This window comes from Actinia tenebrosa, unplaced genomic scaffold, assembly GCF_029948245.1.
Source record: "Actinia tenebrosa isolate PJP-AT-01 unplaced genomic scaffold, QUT_ActTen_1.0 PGA_scaffold4__44_contigs__length_22323623, whole genome shotgun sequence".
In the NCBI taxonomy this organism is placed as follows: Eukaryota; Metazoa; Cnidaria; class Anthozoa; order Actiniaria; family Actiniidae; genus Actinia; species Actinia tenebrosa.
This window is the reverse complement of record NW_028292581.1, coordinates 18,446,276-18,462,915: the sequence shown is the minus strand read 5'-3', so window position 1 is coordinate 18,462,915 and position 16,640 is coordinate 18,446,276. Positions and strand designations below refer to the sequence as shown.

At 44.7% G+C, this 16,640-nt stretch overlaps 1 protein-coding gene across 1 annotated transcript; it reads left to right on the top strand.

Moving 5' to 3' along the window:
* The first annotated feature begins 13,993 nt into the window (after positions 1-13,993).
* On the top strand, positions 13,994-15,363 carry LOC116300079 (uncharacterized). The gene has a single exon (XM_031708841.2). The coding sequence runs from the start codon at positions 14,234-14,236 to the stop codon at positions 15,065-15,067; it is 834 nt and encodes a 277-aa protein (XP_031564701.2). The 5' UTR covers positions 13,994-14,233; the 3' UTR covers positions 15,068-15,363.
* Positions 15,364-16,640: the final 1,277 nt, after the last annotated feature.

Below are 16,640 nucleotides of genomic sequence, written 5' to 3'. Positions count from 1 at the left end.
TATCTCTCGGAAGGACTCAGCAACAAGAGTCCCACGCATTTCTCAGTAATCCGCAAACGAATACGATTCGAGAAGTTTCCTTTGGACTTTCCCCATGGGATTCGATTGCCCACTGAGTTAAGATCTTCAGAATAATAGTAGATGCCAACGGGATTTTTTTGCATAAATAGCATATAGAAAATCAAAGGAATACTGTCTATAACCACATGACCATCAGCACTTTGACGGTAATGAGCCTCTAGAAGGGGAACTTGTTTCCCTGTAATATATGAATCCATACGTGAGGGAAACGCGTTATACCCACCGCTTAGATGAAGAGGGATATGACAACGGCGCTTGGCATGACGTTGGACTGTGGGTTGAGGTTGGGGGCACTGCATTGGTCATTTGCACTATTAGCATTAATGCAAATACGCATGCGAATGTGGGGTTTAGGCTTATCGATGAGAATAATAAGCCCCTGCTTCCTTATCGAACTTCAACGAACACCAGGAAAGTTACCCATTTTTCGATGGAGCCCTACACTGGATCCACTGAAGACCTAACGCCAGTGACTTTCATATGCTAGCCAATTGTAAATATGCTAAGTTGCAAGTCACTTCTGATGACGGCAAGTTTGGGATAAATCGCATAGGTCGCAGGCCCGCTAATGCAGCCTGGAGTCATAAGCCCATTTCTACCATGAGTGTGTTGCCGTTGGTTCCAAATTACCAGGGCGGTGCTAATACTGTCTTTCATTATCCTCAAAGCAGGGCACCGCCCGATGAGAAGGATAAGATCAAGCCTTCATCTTCTTCAGGAGGACCACCCCAATAGCGACGACCAAGATCCAGATGTTATTCCCTACAAACTTTAACAGTTCTCCGCCGGCCCTAAGTGCCAAGGAAACAACTGAACCCAGCAGCCCAGGAAGACCGGCTGCCATCTTTTTTCCCAAGTCCGTTAGTCCATTGCCTAATTTCTTTACGCCCGCGCCTGTAGCCTTAAGAGCGGATAGGATAACTCCTACTACGCTTGAAATAGCGATCGCGAATGCCAGCGGAAGACCATACTTTAAAAGGGCTCTTTTTACTTTTTCCTTGGTGGTAAGTCCCAATTCTCTTTCCAGGTTGTCCGTTTGCGCCTGTAATTCCGCAAGGTGTGCCTGAAGGGTTTCTAGTTTTCTTTGAGCTGCCTCCCTTTCCTCTTTGGGGCGAGTCGGGTCATTGATTATTTCCCGCTGCCGCTCTATTTGCCCCTCCAGGTCTTCGATGGCCTGATCTCTTTGTCGGATTTGTTCTTCCTTAGTGTTAATTTCGGCAACCAACTGCCGCCGCTCCGCCAAAGAACCAGCTATGGTAGTTCGTAAGTTCTTAGCTTCTTCCTTGCTTATGTCTAGGTCTTGCAGGGCGAGATTGAATGCCCTTTGGGCTTGATCTCTTTCACGTAAGGCATTTTCTTTTTGTTCTCTCATTTCTGTTATTCTTTGGTTTTTATCGTCAAGTTCTCTCTTTCGAGCATCGAGGAGTAGTCGGTTTTGCCGCATGTAATCTGCTTCCCTTTCCTCCATCGCTTGCTTTAGCTCTTCTACTTCCCTTATCACCTCAAGACCTTTTTGTTGCCGCTGCATTATGGTCTTAACTCTTTCGACGGCTTCATCAATATTCTCACTATTTTCTCTCATTCTTTCGGGTAAGTTGGGCTCTCCTAATGCCTTTCTAAGGGTTGAAGGAATATTTTTATCTGCGTAGTATTTACCATTTATGTCCCTGATGACATATGGATGAGCATTAGACCTATTTAACCTTGCTACTACGACTTCCCTACCCCATTTGTTATCCGCGTCAAACATTACTTGGACTTTGTTTGGATCCCAGTTTGGGAATTCTTCCTTGATCCTATCAAAATCGTCCGGGGTTTCTTCCATGGATTCGTCCATTTGCTCCTGAACCCTGCTAAGCCATGCAGCGCCGGGGGCTTCAGGAATGTCGCCGCCTGGACCTACTACGTAATCCATTTGCAAAAATTCTGGAACGGATTTGTATGGATTTTTTCGTGTGAACATACGATTTAATGTGGCCTTGACCCTCCTCCACCTACTACCAAACGTGTCTCTTAAGGCTGCGTCGTAAACCAGGGGGTCGGTATCCGCGCCTTTAGTCCATGCGTCGAATTCATCATCATTAATGTCGACTTGACCTTCTTCAGTGGTGGGGTCGAAGTCTGTTCCTTCTACTTCCATTATATATGATAAGCTCAAAGTTAAACCCCAACGTATTACCTAAGCAGGTTGGCGGACTGAAAGCAGAACGCACCTTTCACCGGGTTACCTTTACCCCCAGCAGCGCTAAGCCAGGGGAAACCCTGTACGTAGGCGTGCCCCGTCTAACGGATAACCTAGTCTTAGTTCCTGGCACCCTAGCACTAAGGTTTAACCTAGCAATACAGCCAGATACCGCAGACGCGCGTTACGTCGTCAATAATGCGGGTAGAAACCTCGTTTCCAAAATGCGTGTAAAGTTCGCCGGGGAATCCCTCTTGGACTTAAACAGGTACGATCTGTATACCACGTACAAAGACTTATGGTTGACTGCATTTGACCGCGCGCAAAGGATAGAGCAGGGAATCGCCAGTGATGCCATACGCAAGGTAAGAAGCGCAACCGACAGCGCCTCAGGAGAAGACGAAATAAAGATGGCTTATGGTACTAAATATGTCGTTCCTTTGGACTTTGAAGTTATTACGAACCACGGTGCATACTACCCAAGGCAGCTAAGCGAGCTACAGTTTGAAGTAACCCTAGCAGATACTACGAACATTCTACAGGGAAAAGATGTAAGTTCATCAGCCGTGGATCCTTATTTCATCAAGAACTTGGAGCTGCAGTATGAAACGGTATACAGCGAAGACTTAGCACGTAGCGCTGGCATGGAATATAGCGCCGGGAAGGCTTTCCTTTACGATCACGTCGTGATGTACAAGACCTTTAGCTTCACGAACAACGTCGAAGAGGTCATCAACCAAAGCATTAACCTACCCAGACGCAGCCTTACAGGGATAATGTTGCTGTTCGCAAAGACATACACGGCAGGATTGCGTGACTCTGAGGCATTCTTTAATCCTAACATCACTAACGTAGGCGTTAGCATTAACGGAGTACCTAATAAGGTTTACTCACAAGGGATAAAGCCCACGGATATGTACCGGGAAGTCGCGCGTAAGTTTGGCGACCAAATTGACCCAAAGGAATTCTTTAAGGATAAGTACGCGCTGTGGATCGACATGCGCACGACGAACGACGAAGACCTACATGGTCAGGGATTGCGGCTGGTAAATACCCAGGACGGTATTACGTTGGAGATCAAGCGCACCAAACATGCCAGCGACACTACTAAGATCAACGCATATATCTTCGTCGTGTCTGACGCGCAACTGAGCGTAGAAATGAATCAGCTAAAGAGCGTTGCCTACTAGGCTCGCGAAAGGATAAAAAATATCCCTTACGTATAATATGCTCCGCGTATTCGAAAACAATGAAACTAAACTGCAATGCATAGTGCAAGGCGATGAGCTGTACTTTAAAGCAAAGGAGGTAGCAAAGGCATTAGGTTATGCAGACACCAAAGATGCTATTAAAGTCCACGTGCGGGACAAGCATAAGAAGAGACTTAACGAGTTGGAGGTGAATCGCCTCCCTTCTGGTTTACACCCGCAATCCCTGTACGTGACGGAGGCTGGTTTGTATCAATTGATATTCAGCTCCAAACTGCCAACGGCAGAGTCGTTCCAAGATTGGGTCTTTGAAGACGTTCTACCTACATTAAGGAAGAAGGGGAAATACTCGTTGGATAGTCCAAATAAGTTGATCATCAAAATCGAGACTGAGTTCGACTTACAGAAGAAGGTCATCGATAAGATACGCCGGTTTTACCCTACGCTGATACTAGCGCCTGGACTCGGGGAATTGCAAGATACCAGCAGCAAAAGGATAAAGTGCTGGCAAAAGGGCTACCAGGCAGGTCAACCCGACATCCTAATCCTTAACTCCCATAAGAAATACAATGGGTTCTGTCTGGAACTGAAGACGCCAAAGGGTAACGGCGTATTGTCCGACAAACAAAAAGCGGTATTGGCGCAATATGAAATGAATGGATACTTAACGATGGTAAGCAACGATTACGATCTGATCTGCAGGGAAATCGACCGTTACGTCGACGGCATTCGCATACCTTGCCCTTGGTGTGTTAAGGCTTTCAAATCGCATGAGACCTTACGAACGCACCAAAAGATATTTCATAGATATAATGATTCTTGAACAAACTCACTGGCGCGACTTGCTACATGGCATTTCATACGAAATAAAAAATTACGTCGTCTTCGAGGACATTAACCGTTTAAGGTTGGTCCTCTTAGACGGCAGCCAAGAGTACAGTTTATGGGCTCCCGACTGCGTACGGTACGTACTGCAAGGCGAAGAGTACACTCACATACGTAGCTATGGTAAGGTTAACGGTCGATGGAAGTTTGACATCGAACGTCGCCCGGAAGCTAATCCATTATGTGATTGATTAGATATTGGTCTGCTTCGGCGGACCTCATTTTTTCTGTTATCTGGTAAGCGGATACGGTAATCAAGGCTCCTCCTATGAACGCTGCGATTTGAGGAATCATATATCTTTCTCATTTTTCCAAGCCTTTCGTACCGCCAGGTAATGGTCTAAAGGCTTGGGACCGTCATACAGGCAGCACCAAATATGTTGACCGCTGCGTTGACAGCCACATTTATCGCAGATGCCGTCCCAGTGTTCTCGGTTCTCCCATTTTACTCCTTCGTAGTCGTCAAAGCATACGAAATCTTGGTCTATTTCCTTCTTACGTCGCGTGAGCGCCCGGCTGGTTTCAAGGGGGCAACATCGCCCTGCTAAATCGCCGTGGGTTTCACAGACGACTTCTTCAAGGTGGTAACGCCGGCAGCGGTATTTATGCCAGTTCTCTTCAAAGAGGGGTTCATCGCATCGGTGGCAATGGCCTTTAAGGCAGACTCTGTTCTCGCGGTGATATCGTAGGGCCTGTACAGTGGACAGTTCCTTACCGCAGTCACCGCAAACAGTGCTGATTGTCTTCTGACAGACTTTCTTGGAAAGATGGTATTGCAGTCGCTGCTTGCTACTAAAAGCTCTATCACATTGCACGCACTTCATTATACATACCTTATTTTTTATTGTTATTTTGTTAAATGCTGCAAAGAGGTCTCAAGTAAGGGTCTATCTTTTATTGTTATTTTGTTAAGCCCCCATTAAAAGATGAGGTATCATTCTTTCTCATTGTTGAAACCAGCAAAAAGATAATCATGTTAACCATTCTTCGATCGTGATGATTTAACAAAATAACAATAAAAAATAGACCCTTACTTGAGACCTCTTTGCAGCATTTAACAAAATAACAATAAAAAAGAAAGACCTATGCTAATTCCTCTTGCTGGGGCTTAGTAAGATCTTCTTTGCGACCTCTTACTCTTCTCGAACGTCGTCTAAAGTCCTTTGTGCTTTAGTATCCGCGGGACACCAATGTCCAACGAAGTCTTCTTCAGAGAATACCTTATTACAGTGACAGCAGCTGTGTTTCTTACGAGGCGTCGGAGGGGTAACGATGATGCAGTCAGCAGGTAGTTCGCACGTAATGCAGTCCATATATCTATGGAGGGTATCGTATGAAATCCTTGATGGACTCCTTAGCCCAGCCCGCCATTGTCAAAAGCGCGCCAAACCGTTCTGCACGCTTCAGACCGCACATTTCATCGTACAATTCCTGCACGCGCTCTTTTAACCGGTCTATCTCTTCCCTTTGCATTTCTATGGTGTCTCTTTTATCCTTTGCGTCGGCGGTAATCCTTCTTACTGCTTCCACTGGTTCCATCTATATATGAACCCAGATCACATGCCTTGTAACGCTCTGATAGTAGGACCCACCGGCTGCGGAAAGACCCAGTTCATCGTGGAGCAGCTATTAGGACCCTTTAGATACCGCTTTGACTACATAGTGCTATTATGCCCCACCTACGTGAATAACCGCACCTGGGAAGGCATAGGAGTGAAAGATGACGACTTCTTCGTAGATATCTTAGATCCTAACGAGTTATCCAGCCATTTGAAGTTCTGGCACAAGCAATTCCCTAAAGATACACAGACGCTCCTCATATTGGATGACATTGCCTGTGGGGACGACGTAAAAAGGCGCACCTCCGAATTAGTGAAGCTCGCCTTTAGCGGCAGACATGACAACATTAGCGTTTGGTTGCTTTCCCAGCAGCTTACCAGCGTCTCTAAGCCCTTTAGGGAAAACATAGGCTCTCTCGTAGTATTTTATACTCCGAGCAAGTCTGACCTGGAAACCATTTTAAGCGACTACGGTGGTGAGATAAGCAAGGAACAGCTGCACGAATACATGCGGCATTTAAAGACGCACCAACATTCCAAAATGATTTTCTCTTTGAGGTTTCCGTATTTAATAAAGATCTCAGATCTTTAACTCCTAATGTATATGGAGATTGAGCAGCTCTTAGATGAAGTCCCCACACAGTTAGACGAAAGTAACCTTAAGGAACAACTTAACATCCTTGTGTCTTCTGGGAAGTGTAAAGAAATGATAGGTAAGGAACTTACCCATGAGCAAGTTAACAAGTTGTCGGAAGAGGAAGTCAAGAAGTTCCATAAGAGGTATGAGGCTGCCCTCGCAAGTAAGACCACGGACGCCGTAGCAGACTCCGCCATTAAGCTGATCACCAAGCTCCTCGGACTTGCACTGCCCATAGACGACGTGGAGCAACTACAGAAGGACATAAGAGATGACTATGTCATATCCCAAGAACTTAAGATAACCTGTGGGTGGTTGTCTTTGAAGTGCGGTAAGTTAATGGCAGTCGCCTCTGCGGCACTTCACGTAGCTCAGCACGTCGACTTGAAGGAGGTACTAGGTTCCTTTGGAACATCTTGGAAGGACTTCAAGAAGGACAGAGAAGTCGAAAAGGTCTTCCAGGCGGCACTTGCTGAGGTACCTAGTCAAGTACCTGCAAGTGACTTATCAAGTACTTAGTCAAGTCGTTCGCGGGAATTACCCAGGTCGCCTCAAGTACCTAGTTAAGTACTTATCAATTCCTTCAAGTCCTTAGATATAAATGAGTGAAGCTGAATCGAAGGCGGAGGAAACCCCTCAAGTAGAGGAGCAACGAATCACCAAGGCTAAATCTCCAGGCAGAGTTGCTGCCGGTAAGAAGCTCGCGGAGATGAACAGGAAGAACAAAGCAAAGAAAGAAGAAAAGGTGGAGGAAGAGGAATCCTTCATTAATCCTGGGTACGTCATTGGCGCGTTAGGAGTCGCTATAGCAGCAGGCAGCCTTTACTTACAATGGCGGGCAACGAAAAAGGTAGAACCACCAACGTATCACGCACCTGTGGAGGTTAGAAAAAGTAAGATCCCTGAAATGGAATAACCTTCTCGCTTTGTAATATAATGTCGACCGCGTTGTTGAAAACTGTTGAAGAGGCAGCTATCATTACTTCCATCGTTGCGGGTATTGGTTGGGTAGGTAAGAAAGTGCTCAAAGAAGACTTTACTGAAGACCCAAGCAAGAGCTTCGCTAACTTTGCTAAGATGACCGCTGCCGTAGGCGGGGCTATCATGGTAAAGGATTACCTACGGAAGGAAAAGTACCTACCTAATGTATAATGGTTAGCTTAGTCGCAGGTGGAGTCATTGCAGCTTTAGCATTTACAGGGGCTAATTATGGTGGTCAATATTTGGATAGATTAGTTAGAGGCGACAAAAGCGGTGCCGCCGAAAGGAAGAGACACGACTTAGCGCTGGAGAAATATCAAAGGGACGTTGCAGCTTGGAATGAAAAAAGACAAGCTTACAGGGATTGGTTGGATAAGAACTACCAAGACAAAATGCAGGCAGACAAGAACTTCGAAAACACAGACTACGCCTTCAAACTTTATGCGCAAGCACACCCCGACTTTAGGTTAAGAAAGCCTCAGTTCAAGAATTACTACCAGCCTTCTAAGAAACAAAAAGACAATGAATTGGTCTTTGTAGGAGTCGCAGGGCTGGCCGGAGGCGTGGCTTTGGCGTATCTAATATAATGATCGTCTTTTTGGAAAGCGACAAGAATGACTTTACCACGTATTTGAATCCTCCCATCAAAGCCTGTAAGGTTCGGTTGGTTAGTTGCTCTTCGTATAATTCTTGGTATAATTTAATTAATGGCTTTGTCATCGGAACTTCCGGCACCAAACCAAAAATACCAGATTCCCATTACACCCCAATAACACTGGCTAAGGAGCTAGCGAAGCATGGATACACTCTTACCACAGGATTGCCCCATGAAATGACATTCAAGAAAAATAATGGGAGCGCCAATCTAAAGGACAGTTCATTGGTAGAACTCCTGGGCCTTACTAGTACCACGATAAATAGCGGCAGTACATATGATGTGAAATGGAAAGTCGCATCCTCTTATGAAGTCTATTGCGACTTGGTCCATAGTTACAACAATGGAGAAAAGTCTTCTCTTATGTCCAAGTTTCTGCCCCAAGGTAATCCATTTGACCCAGTAGAATACACTCCCATTTCTTTGAGCTATGACTTGTCTAATTTGGTAGAAAGCATAAACATCACCATTAAAGTGGACGGAAAGACGGTGGATTTTAACGGACGTAAGATCAATCTTGTTTTGGAATTCATATAATGGGCCGCGTAGAGGACAAACTTAAAAGGATTTACTATGGGCCGGAAGGCTATTGGAGAGGAGCGTCAGCTATCAAGAAACTCGCGACCGCGGCCAGGGTATCAGACGAAACGGCTAAGAACTGGTTGAAAAAACAAACCCTCTGGCAGGTTTATCTTCCCGTGCCTAAGTACATTCCCAGGCCCAGCTTCACCGTAAATACCCCTAATGAAGTTCATCAGGCGGATTTGCTCTTCTTACCACATGACAAGGTGAGAAGAAAGACCTATAGGTACGCTTTGACCGTAGTTGATATCGCAAGCAGATATAAGGACGCCGAACCTATAACCAGCAAGGATTCTGGGGAAGTCGCAGAAGCCCTAGGTAGGGTTTATAAGCGCGTCTTGAAATGGCCTAAGCTGCTGCAAGTGGATGCGGGGACGGAGTTTATGGGCGTGGTTACCAAGACCCTGAAAGACCACGACACTAAAATTAGAAGAGCTAAAGCAGAGTACCACAGGGGTCAGAGCATTGTCGAAAGATTCAATAAGACCTTGGCCGAGCGTCTCTTTGGATACCAGTATTGGAAAGAGCTGGAAGATCCCTCCAAACGCAATAGGGAATGGACTCAGAGGCTCCCCCAGGTCGTCGCAGCTTCGAACAACGAGGCGGCCAGGGCTACGGGAATGAAACCCAGGGATGCCATAAAAAAGAAACACGTGGAACACAAGTCCTTCATCAGAAGTTCGAGGGTGGTCTTCCCCCAGGAAAAAAGATTAGGCGATGTCACGGTTCGATATCTCTATGAGTCGGGTGAATTAGAAGGAGGATCCAAAAGAGCTACGGATCCTAATTGGTCTTTGGAAACTTACCAGATCCGAAGTGCGATAGCTAAGAAGGGTCAGCCCATCTTGTATTATCTTCATGATGGTCCCACGCGTGGGTTCGTCAAAGAAGAACTGCTTATCGTGTGATGTCCGAATGCTATCGTATGCACTCCGTCATCACACATCCATCGCTTACCGTCAAATGCAGACAGTGACACCTTCTCCTGCGTGACGTTATGTATCTGATGACCATAGCTGCGCAGGCTGTTCATCTTATGCCGCTGTTCCTTGCGTGTTCGTAATACGTTGAGGTAGGACTCGTGCGTAATGTCCTTCTTAACCACATACTTTTTTACGCCTTTAGCTTTCTTTTCTACGCCGTCTAACTTTAGCACGCTGTACATCTTGGGTTTCAGGCCCACGTATTCCACGATGGGTTTTCCTAACATTTCGTCTTTCATCTTCCCAATTACCTTCTTATTCTTCGCAGAGTAAAGGAAGTGCTCCTTCGGGTAACCGCTGGTGTCGTACTCGTCTATGTCGGGGAGGCAGTCTTTGTAAACGTCTTCCGTTTGCACTTCTAGAATTAGGGAGTCGGTGTCTGTGTACAGGAGGCGACAGCGGTCTCCGTACTTTGGCTTAAGCTTATCGTAGTAGAACTCGTACATAAGCAGCTTCGATAGATCCAGCACCGTAAAGCCTGTGTAAACGGGCTTGTTTAGTAAGAGGTTTGCCCTTTTCATGTGAATCACGTAGAAGTTCAGCATTTCTACGTATCTAACGAAGCCTGGCTGTGACACGTATGCTTCTGCTTCCTCTTTGGTGCTGACTATTTTTACGCTTACGCGCTTGCGGATGTTCTCCATTGTCTTTCCGAACACGCTGTTGTTCATCAGTTTGAAGAGGTTTTTCTCGAAGTCATTTTTCGCTGCGGTACGCTTTTGCGTGTTAAAGTCAATGTAGGGGCGCATCCAGGGTTCCTGCGTGAATTTTAGGACTCTGTGGATCTTCTCTACGCGCATTCCGTGTCGCACGTAGAACTGCAGGTTGCGGTAATGTACCACATACTTCTTCTTATCCATCAGGTTCATAGTTAGTTTCCTGTACGGTTTGTAACCAGGGCACATTTGCTTTTGCAGCGGACTTAGCTGCTTAAATGGTATCTCTATCGCTTCTGGTGCTAAGGGGAACTCATTGTGTTCGTCGTGCAGGCGCTCTGGGTACTCCAGATCCACTTCTAAGACGTAACCCTTGTCTTCCTCCTTTCCTACCTGCATGTAGAAGTCTATCGGCTTCACTGGATCCCATTCGAAGTCTCTCACAGGTAGGTACTGTGACATTGCCCAACCATAAAGGTTATTCGCATCCAGGTAGTAAATGTATGTGGTTGGTTTCTCTGGGTCGTGCTCTACTAAGGGGTTGTTTGCGCGGGCGTAACGTCGGCTGGGTCCGCATACGCCGCCACGAATACCGTCTTCCATAAACCGATACATGTCGTACTCCGTTAGGAGATCCAACTGCGCATTTGTCTTCTTTAACAAAGCACTCCAGCTGAGCCCAGGAGCCGTGTAGAAATTAGCGGGATCCAATCCGTAATATTCCATAGCCATCTTTCTGAAGCTTTGGAAAACATCTGCGAGCAGCACTACGTCAGACCTTAGGTAGATGTCGTGGTAGTCACCCATGTTCTCACAGGAGTACTTTTCCCACACGTCTAACGCATGCTGGTACTCCTCATCCTTTATACCAGACTCGTTTAGGGTGCTGTAGAAGCGATCTTTGGGTGGTAGGGGTTCTTTGAATCGATCCCAGGAGTCCATGTATTCGTATGGGTAGACTCCTTTCCTTTCCGCGCCGTATTGACTGGAAATGGGAAAGTTGGTGTTATACTTTACGAGGTTTGCTAAGGAGTCCGCCATAAACTGCTGCGAATCTAAGAACTTTAGCTTACCCACAGTTACGGACATGTAGCGCTCTTTGTTGTTGGGTATGCATTTGACGTCGGAGCCGTCTGTTCCTTGTAGTAGCAAATGGGAGTCGTAACCGCGGAGGTTGTGAAAGAACACCGGAATCTCCATGTCTGGATTTACTTTGAAGTTTATATTGCATTTCCAATGAGCCGCTCCTCTGTATTTACCCGTGATGTGGCAGTGATCCCTAACCTTATCCACATAGAAATCCTCAACAAATGCTTTGTGGCAGTGAATGCAGTGCGTGGAGGGCTTTCCCGGCTTCTCACCCTTCTTAGCATACTTCCCGCATTTAAAATGAGCTTCTCCTAGATACTTTCCATCTTCATCCCACGCTTTCTTGGCTCGTCTTCCAAACTGAAGAAGCGTATGTTGGCAAATGTGGCATTTCTTTGCCTTGGTAAAAGCCTCCTGGTTCTCTTTGGTAAATTCCATCTTCTTTGGACGTCTTAATTGTTCTCTTATCTCCCCCTCCTCTTCTCGCAATGCTTCTAGAAACTCATTAGCTGCGTTCTTACCTCGGTAAATCACAGGAGGGTTTGCTTTACCGTCTGATCTGACTACTATGTAACCAAAGGAGCAGATCTCGTGTAATCCTACCTTATTCGTGGCACCACGTTTCTGCTCTTCCTTAGTTATCAACGCTTCGAAGTCTGCATATATCACGTAAGGCACTTGCATCTGCTTTTGATGGTCTGCGTAGGATAGGTTCTTATCTGTGGGCATCTGGATCCGTTGCGCCACTTCTTCGACTCCGCGACATATTTCGTCGTGTTCCTTTAGAGCTTTAACGCTGGTAAAGGATAACAAACAACAGTCGCAGAAGTATTTCTTGCCTTTGTGTTTGGTGTGTCTGTAAAACAGTCTGCTAATATGTTTAACCCATGAGTAGTGTCCGCCGTGGTAGAAAAGGTGTATTCGTTCTCCTTTACTCTTTGACAGAACTAACGGTACTATCGTTTGGTCTCTGACTCCGTAAACGTTAATTGCTAAATCGTTTATTTCCTCAAATATGGGGATGTCTATCAACTGCATGGGAAATTCCACACCGTCCCACTCTAAATCGTCTGTGGGATACTTACTTGTCCTACAGGGATCCTTCTCTGCTGGATACAGTGCAGACCTGATTGCCCACATAAAGCATCGATTGTCTTCATTCTTCACGTTTACAATAGCCTTCTTCCTTTCTACCCACGTTGGTAGCGGTACGTAACTCCCCCCTCGTATGGGTACGTACCTGGCCATACTTATCTCTATTCCTTCAACCTCCTCTACTGTCCAACCCGATCCTTCTTTCGTGTAGTTAGACAGCGACTCCATTATTGCTTCTAAGGCTTCACTGAGTGACCTATCCAGATTCGTGGATTCTAATATCACTAACGACTTTGATCGCAACATTGCTGTCGTCATTACCTCGTCTTTTGACAAACTTACTTCTACCATTATGCTCGCTTTCAGGGCTCCTAATTCTTCTATACCTTTTCGGAGAGTCCTTTTAACCTTCCTTTCTGACTGACGCCAAAACTGTCTAACGTCAATCTCACCGTTACCGGGTATTGACACCGTGCTGAAGTTGCTTTGGGATTCCATCTATATAATAGGAAATATTTTATACCTAATACCAAGCACTTTTTAGGTCGTCGTAGTCGTACTCACAGTCCTGACAATGCCAAAACAATTTAACCTTAGTCTCAAACTTCTTACCACATCCACAATCATAACTGCTCATACACTTCGTCTTCATTTTCAAATGCTTTTTCAAATCCGCTTCTTTCTTAAAAGTTCTCTTACAATCTTCGCACTCCATATATAGACTAACATATTTGCGCTGTTGCCCCCAACCACACTTGGAGTGGGTTGTTTCCGTAGGTGGATTTTTGACACGGGTCTTGCCCGTGTTGAGATTGCGCTGGAACCCCCATTCCCTATACTACTAAAATTCTATCAATCCTTCAGAAAATTTTCTCCCTTTTCAGAAATGCGAATATTTGTGACATTTGATTATAAATGTTTTTCGAGTAAAAGCGATCGTAAAAGCTACAGACACACAGGGCGCTAATGAGCGCCCTACATATGGGTACTCGGGCCGCTTTGTCATGTTTTGTTCGATTTACTTCCGCTTTGCGTGACAAACAATAGGAAAGACACTCCTTCATAACGCCTCCATATTCTCCATATATATGAAGTGTAAACTAAGGTAACGGGCACAATAGAATGTGCTCGAAAAAATTGACCTCTGCTTCGAAATAAAACATGAAATAACTTTGTATCTTTGGCGAAGATATATTTCTTTCTTAAATGCTATAAAAAATGGAAAAAATCGACCAGATTTTTGGAAAAATATGGATATTATTATAGACAATGGTTGGGATCGCATGCTCTCCCATGCATCATTCACGTGAACAGAAGCCGTTACGTAAGGGTAATCTGTTTTGTGATTGGCTGATACCGGCTGAGCGAATGTCAGGCCACTGATACTGCATACATATATAATAATATTTGGTAACAGACAAAGACATTGTGTGTTATCACGTATATGCTGAGAAAACAAATTGATCATAGGGTAGGGAATCTAACCTTTCTTGATCAAAAACACCCAAAGACTATGAGTCGCTGACCTGCAAGCTTATAATCGCACCATATTAAAGCCTAGAAGGATTTTTTACTTGTGATCTTAAAGCATTTGCTGGGGTCACGAAATTACTGGACCAGATTGTCTCCTTCCAACCCCAATGCAGAACCTCGATCGCTCTTTCGCTTTCTGGACATATTTTCAGGCCGAAAAAAGTTGCGAGTTTATTTCGACGACTATGGAAAGCACTTGGGATGAGTTCTACTTCAAGCGTTCTTTTGTAGGCGTCCTAGAAAAGTTCATTGAAACAGTAGAAAAGATGGAATCCACGGTGCTAATTCCAAGCAGGCTGATTGGAATATCATTAGCTGAAATTCTGCCAAAACCGAACATCGATGGCTACCTGAAGGAAAGCATGGATATGCGAGTTTTATTTGACTTCATGAAGGCTGTGAAAACACAAGTTTATCAAGGAAGCAGTTACGTTTTGGAGAATGGTGAGCGAAATTCGCCGTTGCAGTTCAAGCTGAAAGAGGCAACCAGGCGAGTAAATCAGCTCATAGTGGTCGCAAAATACATCACTTTGTTTGCTCAGAACATTGCTTTTCAATCCAAGACGTTATGCTACAAAGAATTCGAGAATAATGTAAGGTTTTCCAAAGAAACGACCCTTCTGGGAGCCTTGAAGAAATTCCTGCTTGAAGTCGAAGAGATGGAGAAAGCTGTTCTTTTCCCATGCCTTTTGAAAGATCATGGCACTGTTGGTGACTTGCCAAAATATTTCGATTCTTCGTCTCCTATGGATAACCTCCATGATATTTTCATCCAGCTCAAGCTCCTGAAAAACGGAATTCTTTCTGGGACTCAGCAAAAAGAACTCGCTAATCGAAAAGTGCAAGAAATTCTCACCGAATTGTATCAAACTTTCAATCTTTACATCAAATTCACTTCCAGCCTTATAAACAAATACAAGCAAGAGGTCCAGTGCTTTTAAAGGAAGATTTTGTAACTAAGCATTAGAATGACAGGCCTAGTTAGAACAGCTAGCTCATTATTTTTCAAATTCATAACATAAACATCTAGGTTAGAGTATACCAATTCGATTGTATAATAATTTTTTTCAGTTACAATACGAATATTATTTATTGTAGACTCTTAGAAGCTATTTTGCACTCACTCCTGTAGAGTAAAATACTATATTTCTATGCTAATATTTTTGATAATAGCTTAAAATTAACTCAAATAAATAAAAAGTTTAAAACAAAACAGTAAAATGTTTTGACAAATGAATTGTGACTTCATATCACCCCTGTGTAGACTATTGCCCAACATACAGCTAATCGTGCGTGCATCGCATTTCGCAAGCGAATTTTCTAGAAAATAAAGACGAACTTTCTAAAAATTTGACATAAATTTCGCTTTAATAAAATCTGTTTTGTCTTTGAATATTTTTTGATCACCCGACTGATTCGACATAGTCTTGCATGACAAAAGCCACGGTTCTTTCTTGTGACACCGTATTGTAAATGGCCATTTATAACGGCTCAGCGTCAAAGCGGAAAGCAGCGTAAAAAAATAAAATTCATGGCTTTATTCACGCGTCAAAGTTGCGTAGATGTCCTCATGATTAGAATAAGTTTCGAGAATTTTGCACCAATAGTACAGAGGAATCTGCAAACGGTGTAGCTAGTCCCTTCCCCCCACCCTTCTCCCCAAGGTCACGCATCTCCAAGGTCACACGTTCACTTCCTGAAACAAATAGATCGAAAAACAATGCTGTGGCTTCCACCGAAAGACTGAAACCCCACATCATATAGTTAATATGCCCACATCTTATTAACTATGGCCACATCTTCAGTAGGAATTGGACCCAATTTGAACCTAAACGACAAGGCATCCTGCCAAACAACCCGGACAGATCGATGCTGGTTACAAACTTGCCGATTACTAAACGGTTGGCCGACAAGGCATCCACCCAGACAACCCGGACAGATCGATGCTGGCTATAAACGCGCCCTTACTAGAACGGCTGGCCGATGCAAAATACAAGCCATGACTCGCTTAAAAGTTACTGAATACGATCCCGTGATCGTTAAAAACCGGATTTTCCGGATTCTGGGGGATTCTGACTGTACTTGACACAATAAAATAGTATCTAAAAGGCGATGATACCTGCGTCAAGAACTAACAGGGCCTCTCGCGCTGTGTGAATGCTTCCTGCATTTGCATGTGAACATGAAACCCGCCGCAAACAACGAAAGGTGAACCAAGGGGCCGTTTACATGAAGAAAACTTATCCCTGGTAGTAGAGATAACCTTTTCCCCAAGCCGTGAGTCCCCTGGGCGAGCTAACTTTTCCCTTAAACAACTTGGCCATATAAACGCTCTCGGTATAGTTGGCTTGAGTAGGAGGGTGTCCCTGCTACCAGGGACAAGTTTTCTCCATGTAAACGGCCCCAACTTCAGACAGGAGACAGAGGAAAAAAACTTTTTAGAGACACGATTTCCGAATCTTGAAGACTGAGAGTATTGCGGGCACACGATTGCCCCGACCCTGGAAATCTTAG